Source organism: Myotis daubentonii, chromosome 10 (assembly GCF_963259705.1).
Source record: "Myotis daubentonii chromosome 10, mMyoDau2.1, whole genome shotgun sequence".
NCBI classification, from domain to species: domain Eukaryota; kingdom Metazoa; phylum Chordata; class Mammalia; order Chiroptera; family Vespertilionidae; genus Myotis; species Myotis daubentonii.
Genome location: NC_081849.1, coordinates 72831759 through 72847387, shown reverse-complemented (window position 1 = coordinate 72847387; position 15629 = coordinate 72831759). Strand labels below are relative to the sequence as shown.

At 48.9% G+C, this 15629-nt stretch overlaps 1 protein-coding gene across 7 annotated transcripts in view; it reads left to right on the top strand.

Moving 5' to 3' along the window:
• The window catches only part of ATXN7L1 (ataxin 7 like 1), a 229902-nt gene that overhangs the window by 159747 nt on the left and 54526 nt on the right, over window positions 1–15629 (top strand). Inside the window, exon 1 of one of the 7 annotated variants that reach the window (XM_059712801.1) lies at window positions 7535–8739. The exons of the other annotated variants lie outside the window; for them this stretch is intronic. Within the exon in view, the coding sequence (XP_059568784.1) occupies window positions 8715–8739 (25 nt within the window). The 5' untranslated portion in view covers window positions 7535–8714. Of the gene's footprint in view, window positions 1–7534; window positions 8740–15629 lie in introns of those variants that run through there. 7 annotated transcript variants of the gene reach the window in all.

Sequence of the window (15629 nt, the reverse complement as noted above, 5' to 3'; positions counted from 1 at the left end):
TTTCTCCTGAGGCCTCTCTCCTTGGCTTGCAGGCAGCTGTCTTCTTGCTGTCTCTTCATATGGTTATTGCTCTATGTGCACATACCCCTAGTGTCTCATACTCTTCTTATAAGATCACTAGACCTATTGGGTTAGGGCCCCACCCTAACCGGCCTCATTTTGACTTAATCACCTCTTTAAAAACCTTATTTCAAATACAGTTACATTCTGAGGTCCTGAGGATTGGGACTTCAACATATGGATTTGGGGTGGGGGTTCAGAATGCAGCCCATGACACCAATCAGCTAAGCCTGGTCCTGCTTCAGCTCTGCAGGACCAGCATCAGAACACTGCAATAACCGCCATGATATAGAGATTTATCTGTGACTCGTTCCTGCAGATGTGAGTGTTAGAACCAGGCACTGTCTCTCTGTGTGGGTGCATCGTCAGGGAAATGCAGTAGGAGAAAGACAAGACTATGTTCAAATGTCACAAGAAGTCACCAGTGGCTATGAAAGTCTGAGTTAGCTTTCATGTGTCCTGTGATGATTTTCAGGTGACTTAAGCAGCCGCCTTTCTTGAGGGAGACCAGTGTAGGGGTCCAGTGAGTGAGAGAGTAGCTTGCAGACCAGTGAGCTCCAGAAGTCACCTGACAGAAATTGGTACCTTCCCTCTGGCCCTCTTCCTCCCAGTGGCTTTCTGAGCAAATTCCCTGATTGGTTAATAGATTCATTGGCATGATCCTCTCAGTGTCTTGCCAACAGTTATATGTAGATTATATATTTAAAATCTGCCCTCAGCATTCATTGCTCCTGGAAGTTGGGAAACCAACCTTACATGGACTAGGAGAGGAGAATTTAGCCAGTTATTGCCTCATATTTTAACTGCTGCTCTTTTCCCAGGAGGATATGATAGGCCATGCCAGTTCTCTCCCCCTCGTCCCTCCTATGGGACATCTTGACCCTGGCTAGGGACCTGCAGGCTGGCCTCTTTGCAAAACCCCCCACCCCCAATCTTGTCTCAGTGAAGACCATTTCTTTCCTGAAGCAAACATCCTCAGCTGAGATAAGAACCGGGTTTCTGGACCTGCCCTGAGAATGTCCAAACCAAAAGCTCGGTGTTCTTAGAAACTGCCATTCAGGATAGTTCGGGTCACGCCATGTGGGAGCTGAAAGCAACCCTCCCAGCCCATCATTACCTGCCAGATCTCTGCTGCAGATTACTCAGGTCCTGGTCTCAGCAACGTGATGATGGAGCAACAAAGGTGTTCCTATAGGCTAGCGGAGACTCCATTACCCTTTATAAGCCGGCCTGCGTTTTGATCTGAGATGAGAGAGAAGGTGATTGCTGCTGGGACAGGAGATCCGAGATCTGTTCCATTGCAGCAGTCAGGCTGTTCTGTGCTGAAAGACTGCCTTCTGGCAGCCTGCATGCATCTATAGGTTCTTCCTTGGCTTAACAGGCAGGCTTCTACCAATGGAAAGGGTATCTTTGAGAGATTTATAGCAGTAATAATCCTAACACTCTTCCTTTATGTTTGCTTAGCCCGACTCAACTTTTAAACCTCTTTTACACGCCGGATCTCATTGGCTTCTCCCTGTAGCCCTGGAAGGGCAGGGTATTGCCAACCTCAGAGCACGGAAATTCTGGAAGGATTTTCAGGATTCAGACTCCAGCTCTTGGATGCCAGTGCTCCTTCTATTGATTTCAGCTGCCTAATGGCTATATTTAGATGCCAATAAGAAGGGTGGTTTGTCTGGGAATTGGAAAAAGAGGTCTTTTTCCTATTACTGTATTTGTTGTCAGTTATAAAGGCAACATCTGGTTGCTCGCTGTGTGCAGGGCCCTGCTCTAAGAGCTTTACTCTTAGTCTTTTCATCCACTGGTCAGCGGGCGGCTATTGTTAGTCTCATTTGTCCGTTGTCCATGAGATCCTTACCAGGGAAGGTGAAGAAATGGAGATCAAGTGCTACACCTGAATGGCAGGTGGCTTGGTAGAGTCACACCTCAAGAGTGCAGTTCACAAGTCACTGTCACGCTGGGGGATGTATCGGGTTGCACACTTGACCCTGTCCTCTTCCACATTATAAACGAGGATTTGGAAGGAGAATGGTATTAATGGCAGGCTTGTCAGCTTTTCAGGTGGTAGATTTGGGAGGGAGAATGGTTACGTTAATGGGTCGGGGGTCCAAAGGCTGGAACTGTGGACTCACTCCAACAAGATGACATTTTCAAAGGATACCTGGGGATCAGCGGCTTGGCAGCCGAGTGTACGAAATAAGACAGGAGCGATGCAGCTACCAGAAATGAAATGTTTAGCCTGGCTCTTCAGCTGCATTTCTAGGGTAATAATAATATCCAAAACCACTAGGAGCTGCACAGCCCCCATCTGTAATGTCCCCCCTTCTGAGTTCCACGGCGTAGGAAGGACAGTGGGAGCTAAAGAGGACCCAGAGATCAGGAGGAATAGTGAAAATGACATTTTGTGAGGAATGGTTTTAAAAAACATCTGGGGATATTTAGTCTGGAGAACGATTTCAAGGAACGAATACTTGGCAAGGTGCCCTATGGAAGGGGCATGGACCGGTTCAAGGTGGCGCCCATAGGGCAGAAATGGGACTACTGTGCAGGCATTATAGAGCAGCTCCAGGTAGGGACGAGCTGTCACCTGGTGTGCACTGGGACAGCTCCACCCAGTCAGGGACCTGCCATGGAGAAGCCAGGCTGGGCGGCCGCTTGTCCCCAGTGCTGAGGCGGTGACACAGCCCCCAGAAAGCGGGACAGCCAGCAGGGGTTAGCAGAGCATGATTACCTGTGGGGTGTCTTGCCTGTTGGGAATCTGTTACTCTGGACCATTTTAGGGTCTAAGACCTGGGTCCCTTTGATGGAAGTCATTCCATCATTGGAATGGCAATTCCTTTGGTGAAAATGACCGCTGTATCAGGCTGCCCTGGCCAGTGTGGCTCAGTTGTAGAGCATTGCCCTGTGCACCAAAAGGTGGCGGGTTCAATGCCCGGTCAGAGCACATAACCAGGTTGAGCATTCCAATCAATGTTTCTGTCTTCTGTTCTCTCTCTCTCTCTCTCTCTTCTCTCTCTCTCTCTCTCTCTCTCTCTCTCTCTCTCTCTCTCTCTCTCTCGTCAATTAAAAAAAAAAAAAGAACTGTTGTGTTGGAGTCCCTGCCTGCCCTGTCCTGCTGGCCACCTTCATTACCTTAACTTAAAAATTTCCTCCTTTAAGTGATTCCAAGAAGGGCCTTGAAGGTAATTTTCAGTCACCCTGAAACTGACTGTTCTGTTTGTGGATTGTCCTGGCCCTTGTGTTCTGCAGGGCTTTTTTTTATTATTATTATTGAGGTGAAATCCACTGAACATAAAATTAACAGTTTTAAAGCAAACAATTCAGTGGCATTGAGTACATTCACAATGTTGTGCGACCACTAATTCTATCTAGTTCCAAATGTTTCATCTCTTTAAATAAAACTTCGTATCCATTAAGCAGTTATTTCCCCTTCCGCCTTCCCCCAAGTCCCTGGCAACCACCAATCTGCTTTCAATCTCAATGGATTTACCTATTCTGGACAATCACATGAATAATTAATACAATACGTGACCCTTTTTCTGGCTTCTTTCATTTGCCTGGTGTTTTCTAGATTCTTCCAGTTATAGCATGTGTTAGCACTACATTCCTTTTTATGGCTGAATAATATTCCAATGTGTGTATATACCACAATTTGTTTATCCATTCATCCATTGGATATTTGGATTGTTTCCATCTTTTAACTATTGCAAATGGTGCTTTTATGAACCTTCATATACAAGGATTGTTTGAGTACCTGCTTTCTGTTCTTTGGGGTCTATATCTCATAGTAGAATTGTTGGATCATTTGGTAATCCTATGTTTAGTATTTTGAGGAACCCCGACGGTGCCCAAGGGTTCCAATTTCCGTTTCATTTTGTTTCATTTTGTTTTGTTTTGCTATGTAGCCATCCTAGTAGGTATAAAGTGGTAGGTATCTGATTGTGATTTTGATTTGCATCTCCCTAATGGCTAAAAATGTTTATCATCTTGTCATATGCTTGTTGGCTGTATGCATATCTTCTCTGGAGAAATACCTGTTGAAGCCCTTTGCCCATTTTTTTGATTGGGGTGAGCCTGCCCGTTTCTGTATTTAGGATTAAGGTTCTGAACTTCCTACTCTTCAGATGCTAGAGCAGTGTAAATATTGCGTCTTTTTAGCTTAAGCCACCTGTCTGCTGAGAACTTAGGCCACCTACTCATTGCCTCGGCACCTGCGATGAGGAGAGAGAGCGGGTGAAAGAGGCAGGGCAGCGTGCTCCAGAAGGACCCACGGCCTCTGGGAGGGCTGGCACGGCTGTGCAACTCTGTCCTCCAGGTCATCTTGGAGCTCAGAAGACAGATTCTAGGAAAACTATTTACATTTCTCTGGAAAGACTCAGGCTCCTGGGCCACGGGGCCTGCCCTTTCACCTGTATTTTTTCTAAGTATTGCAACATCCGGCAGGCCTCCTCTTGACTCTGAGGTGGGGAAGTGTGCCCATGAGCTCTTGACCTGCTGGCCTAGGGTCTGGAGGGAGGACAAGGCTCACAGCCTGACCCTCAGGTAAAGCTGCAAAGGACCGAGAAAGGAGGGCTACATGCTCCTTCCAGTGGGGCTAGGTCAGGTGGGTGCTCAGGTCACCGTCCCCTCCTTCTCACTGACTCCATTCCAAAGAAATTGAATTGTACCAACCAGTTCTGCTGTGCCAACCAGCACAGCCCCCTCAAAATCAGTCAAAAACAAATGAATTCTTCATTCTAGGGGAAAAACCCTCTACAAGAGGGAAAGAGGAAGAAGCCAAGAACCTAGAGACTCAATGTCGTGGCCTCCTGAATAATTCTCCCATGAGAAACTCCCTCCCTCTGGCTTTGGTTACCATGTCCAGCTGCTGACAGGATGGTTCCAACCTGAGCCAGCCTCACAACGAGACGTTGGCACTGCCTAGCTTGTGTGGCATGGCTCCAAATGATGCTACCTCCCCAGAGTAAGAAATGCTCCTTAAGAGCCAGACTTGTGGGCCTTGGAAACTCTTCTCTCTTAACGGTTTGTTTTTATTTTTCCTTATTAAAAGGCATATACTCAGCCCTGGCCGGTGTGCTCAGTGGTTAGAGAGACGGCCCACACACCGAAGGGTCGCAGGTTCGATTCCTGGTCAAGGGCACGTATCTGGGTTGTAGGTTCTGACCCTGGTACCAGTCAAGGTGCATGCGGGAAGCAGCCAATCCATTTGTCTCTCTGACATCGATGCTCTCCCCCCAGATACACACTCCTTTCCACTCGCTCTAAAAAGAAATCAATGCAAAAAATATTCTTGGGTGAGGCTTAACAAAACGAAACAAAAAAAAAAAAAAAAAAAAGGCATATACTCCTTAGAGTCAACTAAAGATTTATCAGGTAATAGCCAGATTTTACAAAGAAATATTGGATGAAACGCAGGAGAGATCCTAGTAGAAGATAAAATTGCCCAAAACATACTCTACCACAAGGGTGTGTTTTTTTTAATGAGTTGAAATTTACATAACAAAATTAATCATTTTAAAGCGTGCAATTCAGTGGCACCGCGTCCATTCATAACGTTGTGCAACCGTCACCTCTACATAGTTCAGCCCCTGGCAGTCACTAATCTGCTTGCTGTCTCTATGGATTTACCTATTCTGGATATTTCATGTGGACGGAATTGTACAACACGTGACCTTTTGTGAACTATTGTTGTTGTTTTGAAACACCCACCCCCACCCCGACTCCCCCGCAATATACTGTCCTTTGCCAGGATCGGGGCATAAACTTTTGAAATATCCAGAATGAATGAAAATTCCCTGCATGAATTAATAGCTTAAATGCCCCCACAAAAATGAACACTCCCTGCATGAATTAAAAGCTTAAATGCCCCACAAAAGTATTTTTCCATCTTTATAATGATGTCTCTACTCTCTCGGAAGCAGAGTGCTAGGCATTGCTGGGGACTCCCCTCATCCGCAGGCCCTGAGGGAAGGGGAGAGGAAAGCCCTGAGGCTCTGCAGGCTGCGGGGCACCCGGTGGGGCGGGACTGCAGCTCCAGGAGCTGGCCCAGCAGCACGCACGTGGCCCGTCACACTGTGGGGCTGTAGGAAGGCCCGGCCCTTCCCCAACGGGGACTGTTCAGATCAGCCATCGGCCTCAGAGGAGCCCGCTGCCTCTGGCCACACCTTGTGTGTGCAGTTCAGGAAACCCCAAGTTCATCTGCCAAATTTCAGGATACAACCCTGACTGTTCCGGGCTTTTCTTTCTGCCTTTCCCTAATCGCATCTGGGCGTGCTCTCTTAAAGGGGAAGTGGTGCGTTCTGACTGGCCAGGGCCCTCCGCCAGAAGCCAGGAAACGTCTCCCACAAGTCGCATTGCCCAGCGTGTCACAAGCTCAGCCTCCTTATCCTAACGGCAAGGCTGCCTCCCCGAGATGTGTAAGTGCGAGCACAGGGCACGTTGGCCACAGAGGACGCGTGGGGCTGGGCCCAGGTCGCAGGAGAGAGAGCCTGGCAGGCGGAGCGTGCTGTCAGCGCAGGACCCAGTTAGCGAGCCTGAGCTTTAGCAGAGCCGGTGCCCCGGGCTGTGGGCTGGTGAGGCGTGGAGTGGGGAGATCTGCTGCCTCAGAAAGAGGTCAGGAGTAGGAGGCTGGGTTGGGGACCAGTCTATTTTGGACAGCCCTTCTGGAGGCGCACGCCTCAGGGCCTGGGCAGGAACGGAGTGGAAAATTTCATAGCTCACCTGTCCTAGCCCCGGGAAGCCAGCGGTAGTGAACCTCACCAACGTGTCCCCCACCCCCCACTTCCCTGCCTTTACGTGCAGCTCCAGCGATAGGCATTTATCTCTTTGGCAGTTATTTTTCTTTGTCATTTGTATCTGTGGTTTGTGTTAGGAAATGTTATGGGTCTCCTTTACTCAAACTTTAAAATTGCTTGAAACGAGTGACCTGTGTTTTTTCTTCTGTCCTATTCCTGGATGGTGCTGGGTCCCACGTGTGCACACAGTGGGCCCTGCGTCAACCGTGGCGGCCGGCCCGCAGACGGACCGGTTGGCTCAGCAGGGTGATTGGCAGTGTACCTGGCCTGGCTTCTAGCTCGGGTTGAGTTTCCTGCGTGCCCACGGAGAAGTTAAGGGGAAGGCTCACACAGGCTCACGCACGCACGCAGCCAGTTACTAACCCAATGCCACAGTGAGTGACTGGTAGGAAAACAGACCCTTGCTATATTTCAGACTCCTTTCTGCCCTAGATTTTTTGTTTGCATGGTGGTGATAGTTGCTCTTAAGTCATGTAAAAAGCTTTGTTTTCACCCAAATAATTCAGACCTTCTGCTCCTAAAGAAGAGGGCAGAAGGAGACAGGAGGAGGCTGGAGAGGGGCGGGGGGAGGGGGGAAGTGTGTCTCTGTTGGCATATATTGACAGGGCACAGCCACACCCTATTGCAAGACAACTTCCTGTTTGCCACTGCCAACTGCCTCTCCAAGGAGAACAGAAATGGTTCCGTTATTAGTGGCTGCTGTGGGACCACGGCAGCCTGCGGGTGAGCGGTTCTGGGGGACGCTGTGAGCTTAGCAGTGAGTTGAGATTTTGCTCCTTCCATTGTGGGAGATGATGGTCCTGCACGCTGGCACCTGGAGGCCAATACACAGTGGCCTCTCCTTGCTCAGACTGTGTTTCTTAGACAGCGTGCTCCAGGAGGATTCTTGTAAATGGCCTAGTTTTAATGCAGGGGAGGGGGAAGGCCGAGAACCACCCACTTAGGAGAGCTACTTCTTGTGTTTTGTTTTAATGCACATTTTCATGGATCAGGGGAACCTATGTGGGTTGGCACCATGGTAGCCACTGTCCATGTGTCACCAAGTCTCACAACACTCATTTCTTCAACAGTGAACATAGTGAGCATCTATACGCGCGAGACCCTGGGCTAAATGCCAGGATAAAAGGCTGAGCAAGACACCTGCCCTCGAGGAGGGTTCAGTGGCAGGGTGCTAGCCCACTGACCCGCCGGTCAGAGGTGAGATACGCTGAGATGGGGCCCTCGGTGTGCTGTCAAGGCACCTTCCCGCTCGTAACCCTGTGATCTAGGCATTATTGTTGCCATTTGGGTAGATAGGAAACTGGGGCTCATGGGGTTAAGTTATTTGCCCAAGTCACAGAGCTAATGAGTGACAAAGCTGGGAGTTGAGCCCAGATCTTTCTGATTCCAGAGACAGAAGTGTTTGGTCCATATCGCCAGTGACTCACAAAGCTGGTGCAGAGCATGAGAATCCCCTCAGGACCTTTGTAAAAAATACAGATTTGGGGGCCCTGGCCCTGCTGTCCCAGGGGTGAGGAGCGCTCTGCTGAACCAGGCGGCCCTGAGGTGTAAGTGAGGCCTGGGTGCTTCCTCGGCCTCGTGCCTCAGGATCCGCCCTCCCTTCCTTGAGGTGTGGCAGGGCCTGCCTGTGCCAGGGACAGGGCTTTTTGATGCGCTTAACCCAGGCTCCTGGGTGAAGGCCACTGATGTTGCTTGCCTCACGACAGTATTGGGAAGAGTCCGTCTAGCTGTTCAGGTATTTTCGACATTGGGAATCCCCGTTCACGTATCTTCTCCCCAAAGATCCCTCGGACTGTGCCTCCAGCTTCGTGAAACTGCAGTTGCTGCTATACCTGTCCCTTTGGTGCCCCTGGGGCCGGGATGATGTCAGCTGTGCCATCTTCAGGTAGAATTCAGCAGCACGTCCTAAAACTGGAAGTCACGACTTTTCGCCCAAGTTGTGATGGTTCCTATGTTTAAATGCGTGTGACTTGGGTGTGTTGGGCAGTTGTGATGGGCGGTCACTCTGATGGAGAAGTTCCATCCAGTGGAACTCCTTGTCAACCCCTGCACTCCATGTGGCTCCAGACACATGGGAACAGCTGGGGCCATAAAAGGCCTAATGGGAACAGAGTTGCAGAGTCCCACAGATCAGGAGGGCTGTTCCCTGGCCTCAGATCCTTCAGGCAGCAACTTGCCTCCTGCAGGGAGCCTGTTCTCCACCACTCAGGATGAGGAAGTGGTGGCCAGCCCAGAATCTGGGGAGTGTCTCCCTGCCCTGGGGGAACCCTCTGCAATGACCGTGTCTATCTTGTCACCACGTTATAGCTCGGCGCCTGGCACGTGGCACGTGCCAAGGAAATGAGTGAATGAATGAGATTTGACTTGGACACACGTTTTCTCTCTCTCCTACCTTTGTACTTGCCCTTGCTTTCTCCCCTTTGACCTCTGGTTAAGCATATGTTAGTGTTTTTGTTGTTGTTTGTTTGTTTGAAATCTTTTTATCGTATGGACTTAAAAAGCTTTAACAAAAACAAAGCCCGTTAAGCAGTTCATCCTATAGCCTTCCCTTTTTTTCATCTAAATACATTATATATTAATATATGTAATACATGTCTTAAATGTTTGATGTTTTTATAAAGTAATGATTTTGGTGATGTTTTTAGTTTTCTTGTGGATTTGGGTTTTCATGTATCAGGGGAGCTTATATGAAGTGTCTACTGTGAGTTGGCACCATGGTAGCCACCTTCCATGTGTTATCAATCCTCACAACACTCATTTCTTCAGCAGTGAACACAGTGAGGCCCTGGGCTAAATGCCAGGGATGAAAAACTGAGCAAGACACCTGCCCTTGACATTTCCTTAAATTTGAGATAACCCTCATACCTGTCATTTTCAGTCATTTTATTTAAAGTCATGTAGGTTGATTTGGGTGTGTTTTACCATTGTAAACAGTGCTGCTGAAAATATCTTTAAACATTTGGGGGCGGGGGTGGGGGGGTGGTGAGGGCGGTGATATTTCCTTGAGGTCTATTTTCCAGACTAAAATAACCAAATCACCCAATCAGAGGCTGGAAGTGTGTTTTAGTTCCTGTTTATAATCACCGGGTTGCTCTCCAGAGGCCTGTCATTCCTTGAAAGTGCCCCCAGCAGTGTGGACATGGGCTTGTTTCCCCATAGGTCTGTGTTTGCTGTGTGGTTTGTTTGTTTTCCTTTTAGCTCGGGTAGGTGTCTAGTGAGGTCATCCTTTGGGGCTGATGGCAATATTTCGGGGCCCTGGAAATCCTACCTGGGACTCCCCAAACCCTACCCAGTGATCATTGGTGTCCCAAATTGGTGTCCTGGTATAAATAACAAATAGAAGAGTAGGTGTGAGGTAGAAGCTGCTACCAAGCGGGAGAGATAAGGAGGATACCACGTTCTTGAACTTCAAAGTTGTGTTCTGGGCCAGCTCTGAAAATGGGGAATGCTTTGTCAGGCATCATCTTAGAGGTTGTGCTGCTGAAGTGCAGGGAAGAGAGCATCGAGCAGTGTGGCACGGTGGAGAGGGTACCGGCTCCAGGGCCAGGCAGGCCAGGGCTCTCCTCCCAGCTGCTGAGGTCTGCGTGACCTTGCCTTTTTTCATAACCTTTCTGAGCTTTAATTTCCTGTCTATAACAAGGACCTAACAGTACCCACTTGTGGGGTTTGTTGGATAGATGACATGAGCTGGCACGTAGTAGGCACTCAAGAAATGCTGCTTCTGACACTGGCTGTTATGGCTCAGTTGGTTGGAGTATCATCCCATTCACCAAAATCTCTCGGGTTCAATTCCCGGTCAGGGCACGTACCTAGGTTGTGGGTTTGATCCTCATCAGGGCGCTTATAGGAAGCAACTGATCTCTCTCTCTCTCTCTTTCTCTCTCTCTCTTTCTCTCTCTCTCTCTCCTTCCTCTCCCTCCCCCCCCCCCCGTCCCCACCCTGGGGTGAGGATTTAAAAAAAAAAAAGAAATGCTGCTTCTCTTCCTGACCACACAGAGTGACCACATCACCCAGAAACCAGCCCAGAGCCTGGGGGACGTAAGGTCTGAGCGTGTGCGCCACGGGCCCACACTGGCATTTGTCACTGTGCCCCAGGCCTGGCCTGCTGCCTGGCAGTGGGTGGGCGTGAGAGAGGAAAGGAGGACCCAGCAGAAGCTAATTGGCGACAGGCACCATGCTGTAAGGAAAGTCCCTCCCCCCACACACACCCGCAGCCACACAGGCCCTGGTGTCTTTTAAAGAGGCACTCACTCCAGCCTGAGGAGGGAGGGGGTGCTCCAGACAAGCTCACAAGCGCTCCTGGCACACAAACTGCTTGGCATGCTCCGCCTGCCACTCAGGGCCCGCACAGCCACGTGACTTCCCTGTGTCTTCATTTCCTCCCCTGCTGCGGAAGGCTGATTCCATATCCCTCTGCTGACCACCGTGGCACTATCTTTAGTGCCTCACTATAGTTGTGGCAAGTGAGACCACAAGGGCTCTGGCCCCTGCTCCTCCACTTAACAGCCTTGTGGCTTCGGGCAAGTCTCTCGAAGGCAGTTGGCCTCGGTTTCCGTAGCTGTAAATTGGGGAAATACCTGCCTTACCAAGTGCTTCCTGCCCGGTCCCCCTTGCTGAGGCCTGTGCTCTGCCCCTCACGCTCCAGCTGCAGTTACTGTGGGAAGGAGGTCCTTGAAATTCCAAGTTGTCCTTTATGGAAAGCATCCTGACTACAGCTACTAACGCAGATGGAATTCATTGATAACATAGAACCTGGTTAATGATTTGCCAGGTACCTGCCCTCGGAGGTGGAGGCTGAGCCCGGGTGAGCTCGCACCCCGTGGCGGGCCACCAGGGACTCTGGTGCTCAAAGTGTTTGCAGGGGGTTGGCCCCTTAAAAACCATGTGGGGAAATTCCCAACAAGTTCTTTCTAAAACTGGTACAGGGCGCCACAGAGGTGCTGGGGGCCAGCTCATTCACCAGGCGTCTGTGCTGAGGTTTTCAATGCAGGACGCTGGTACTCTATGAAAATATCTCAGTGAATTAGCACGGGGAGAGGAGAGGGCTCTGAATTTTTACTAAAATGGTCTGAGAACCTGGTGGATTTTACCTGCAGAGAATTGTGGAGACACCAGGGTTCCCTGCGCTTAACAGAGATGTTTAGAATTCTGAGAATCAAGGTCTCCAAGCGCCCGCTCAACTAGTCTGGGGATTGTGCCCTGGAGTCACACAGGGATTGTAAGGTGCCTGTGGGGAAGCATGGCCTTAGGACAGCCAGCTGCTGCGGCCCTGGTCTGGACCTCCTGGGTCTGGACCTCTTGCGGTGGAAGTGTGAAAAAGTAAAAGGATTTGGTTTTGTGTTTCTTTGGTCCTCGTCCCCAACTCCTTGGGTTTGAGGTCTCAGGCTGTGGCATGGGGTTGCTGACTGGTACCAGAAGCTGCCCAAACACCTGTTTCTTTCCTCTCCCTAGGGGAGAAGGTGTCCTGCTGGAATGCCTGATCACAGGAGGGGGCAGCAGGCTCTTCCAGGTGGCTCCCATCCGCAGCAGCACCTTCTGGCGTTTCACGGTGGTAGAGCTTAGCAGGGGTCCTCAAACTTTTTAAACAGGGGGCCAGTTCACTGTCCCTCAGACCGTTGGAGGGCCGGACTACAGTTTAAAAAAAAACTATGAACAAATTCCTGTGCACACTGCACATATTTTATTTTGAAGTAAAAAACCAAAACAGGAACAAATACAATATTTGTTGTGGCCCGCGGGCCGTAGTTTGAGGACCCCTGGCTTAGAGTTAAGACCACGGGCTCTAAAGACATGCCCAGATCTGATGTTTCCTAGTTCCAGGACCATGGGCAACTCAGACCTCTGAGCCTCAGTTTCCTCCTCTGTAGAACAGAGTTATTGCAGGAACTAAATGCTATCAGGTAAATCAAGTGTTCAGTAGTCTTAATAAATTTTTATTACTATTGGCCAAAGGACAGGAGGAGGGAGACCAGAGGTGGCTGATCCCAGAGCACGCATCTAGGCTGTGTTTGATGTAGTAGACACTTAATTCTGCATGGGTGTTCCCACAGTGGTTTTATGCTTCCCCTCAGTAGGCGAATGGCACTCATATTCAACATTCGCACAATAAAGTGGTTTGATCTTTCTGTCACACAGTCTGGAAAGAAACGTGTTGCAATAAACTAGCAAACGTTCCCTGTACCTCAAAGAAAATATCCTAAATCACTTCTGAAATAAATTGGGGGTTTTTTATAGCTAGACAGTAAGTAGATGGTAAGAGAGTGACTAAGTAATTAAGAGCATGTCAATGATTGAAGATTACCTAACCATTTCAAATGACCTGTGTATGGGAGTTAGAAATGTATAAATAGAATAATGGCAATTGAAAAAGAATAATCCAAAATATCCATTGATTACAGTCTTGTTAACACATCTCATCTGTGTACACTAACAAAGATTGAGAAAATGTGAAGGGACGGGCTCTTTTTCTCTAAAACTGCTTCCGTCTAGAAAAGATTTTAACAGTGAATAAAAAGCACCATGTTCTATAAAATCTTTCTGGGAAGGGCAAATGGAATTTAAATAATTATAAAGGCCTACCTGAGGCATTCCTGTGGCCCAAAGAAGATGAAGGCTTGTATCAGAATGATTGTAAAATAAAACTGGACCCTTTACTCAGAGACATTCTACCTGCACCGCAATATCTTTTTACAAAAAACTAACTGTCTCCTGCTATCACCGGCCCACCCCGCCTCTCTGCCAAATACAAAACCTTGTGAGTAATCTATGGACGGGTCCTTTCCGACCAGGGAAACACAGATTGAGTAGGAATGGATCTTTCTGAAAAGCGCTCCCCACTCTGCTTGAGCCAGACCCGTGTTGCCCATGGTCAAAGCTTAACTGAGTGAAGTGCGGGAGCCAGCTCCCGAGGGAAGCTGCTCGCTCGGACCATGGTCCCCACTCCAGATGCTCGCACGGCCTCCCTCGCAGGCCCCAGTGAGAGAGCTTGAAACAGTGGTAGATTGAATTCAGTCCAAACACCATGGAACAGTTTATATGTAGAAAATAACTTTTTTAAATTTGTTCATTATAATACAAACACACAAATTGAGGATAAAGGACTAGCTTCAAGTTTTGATGACTATTCTCTCATCTGTAACTTGTTCTTTCAGCTGGTCATTTGCGGAACTAAAATACAAAACCAAGAAGATAGCTCGTCCGCTGATTTAATGTTTTGTGAGTTTAGTGGCAGAACAGGTCGGCAGAACTGCTAACCAGAATTCTCTGTGAACGTGATTTTGGAATTACTGGTCTGGCCCATTCATTTTGTCCTTAGTGACCCCCCCTTCCTTGTGACTTAACTTGGTTTATTTGTATTATTATTTTTAATTAAAAACTATGTTGGTGCTGACATCACTTAACTGTTAGTTTAGCTAAATAAAATTTCTCTTTGTTATCAAGACTTGTCTCCCCACACCCCCTCTAACCAGCTTCAGCAAGTTGATAGCAAATGAGCGAAGGAAGACTGCAGAAAAAGCCAAAGCAGTAGTGGTTAAAAAGCAACGTCTTATTTTAGTTTTGGAAACCTCTGCCAAAAAAGAAATTGCTAAGCAAAACATTTCTGAAGGGGAGAAAGAACTGTGGGTTTAAGTGAGACGAGGACTTGGTTCTAGGCTCAGCATTCCCTCCGACTGGTTTTGCCCTAAGCAGGTAATAGAGAACCTCTCTAATGATCACCTCATCAGTCAGCAAGGAGGTGGGATGAACAGACTTTTAAGACCCGGCTTTAACCTCCCGTAACTCTCATTCCTGGAGTTCCCAATCTCCTGGCTCCAAATCTTGGTCCCAGCCCACCCCATTCCCCGCCTCCTTGTGTAGCCATTGGCCCTGACCTTGGCGAGTCACCTCTCCTCTCTGGGTCTTCTCTGGCCGGTCAGGCGCGAGGAGGGTGAGATGGCTGGCTGCCTCCTGCCTGTCTCACAGGGGTTGTAAAGGCCGGTGCAATTTCACGAAGGATGAATTCCTCCGAGGAAGAGCTTGCCTGAGTGAAATATCTCAGTACTTCAGCTGTGATTATTGCTGTAACATTCAGGGATTGTGAGGGATGAGAAGAGAAGGAGCAGGTGTAAGTATGCCTTGTGTTTACAATAATGACGTGGAAAGAGGCCTTAGAAGGCATCTAGGGTCCCACTTCACTTACAGATACAGACAGGGAAACTGAGGGAGTTGAAGTGGTGAACTCCAGGCCATAAGCTTACTCATGTGGCATGTCTGGAGCTGGAGCCTCGATCTCCTGGCTCCCAACCGAGGGTTCTTTCTAATACATCAAAACAGAGGCCCTGGAACTGGCTCTTGGTTTCCAAAACCTTCCACAGGCTGGCTCTGGAAACCGAGCGTGTCTGCACAGTCTGCTCTGATTTGGTGAAATTATTCAGTGTAGGCAACGTCTGAGCACTGGTCAGGCAAAAACACCCAGCAGTCAGAGGATCCTCATTCGTCCACTTTCCCCCACAATTCCCACTGTCGCAGAGGACTAGAGGCGGTCCGCTCTGAGAGGGCCTGGTAGGCGCTGGTACACGGGAGCACAGAGGAACTCCAGAGTCCCATTTCAGAGAGCCAAGGTTGTCTGGCTTTCTTCTCCTGGGCCAGGTGCCTGGAATCGCAGCCAGCAGTGTCTCCTTGGGGAGAAAAGCCTGAGACTCAGAGCTGGAGGGAGAAGGCGGTCTGCATCCTCGCCTCCCACCTCGTTCGCGTCACGTTCAACCCAGATTTCCAGGTTGTGGATCTCTAGTTCTT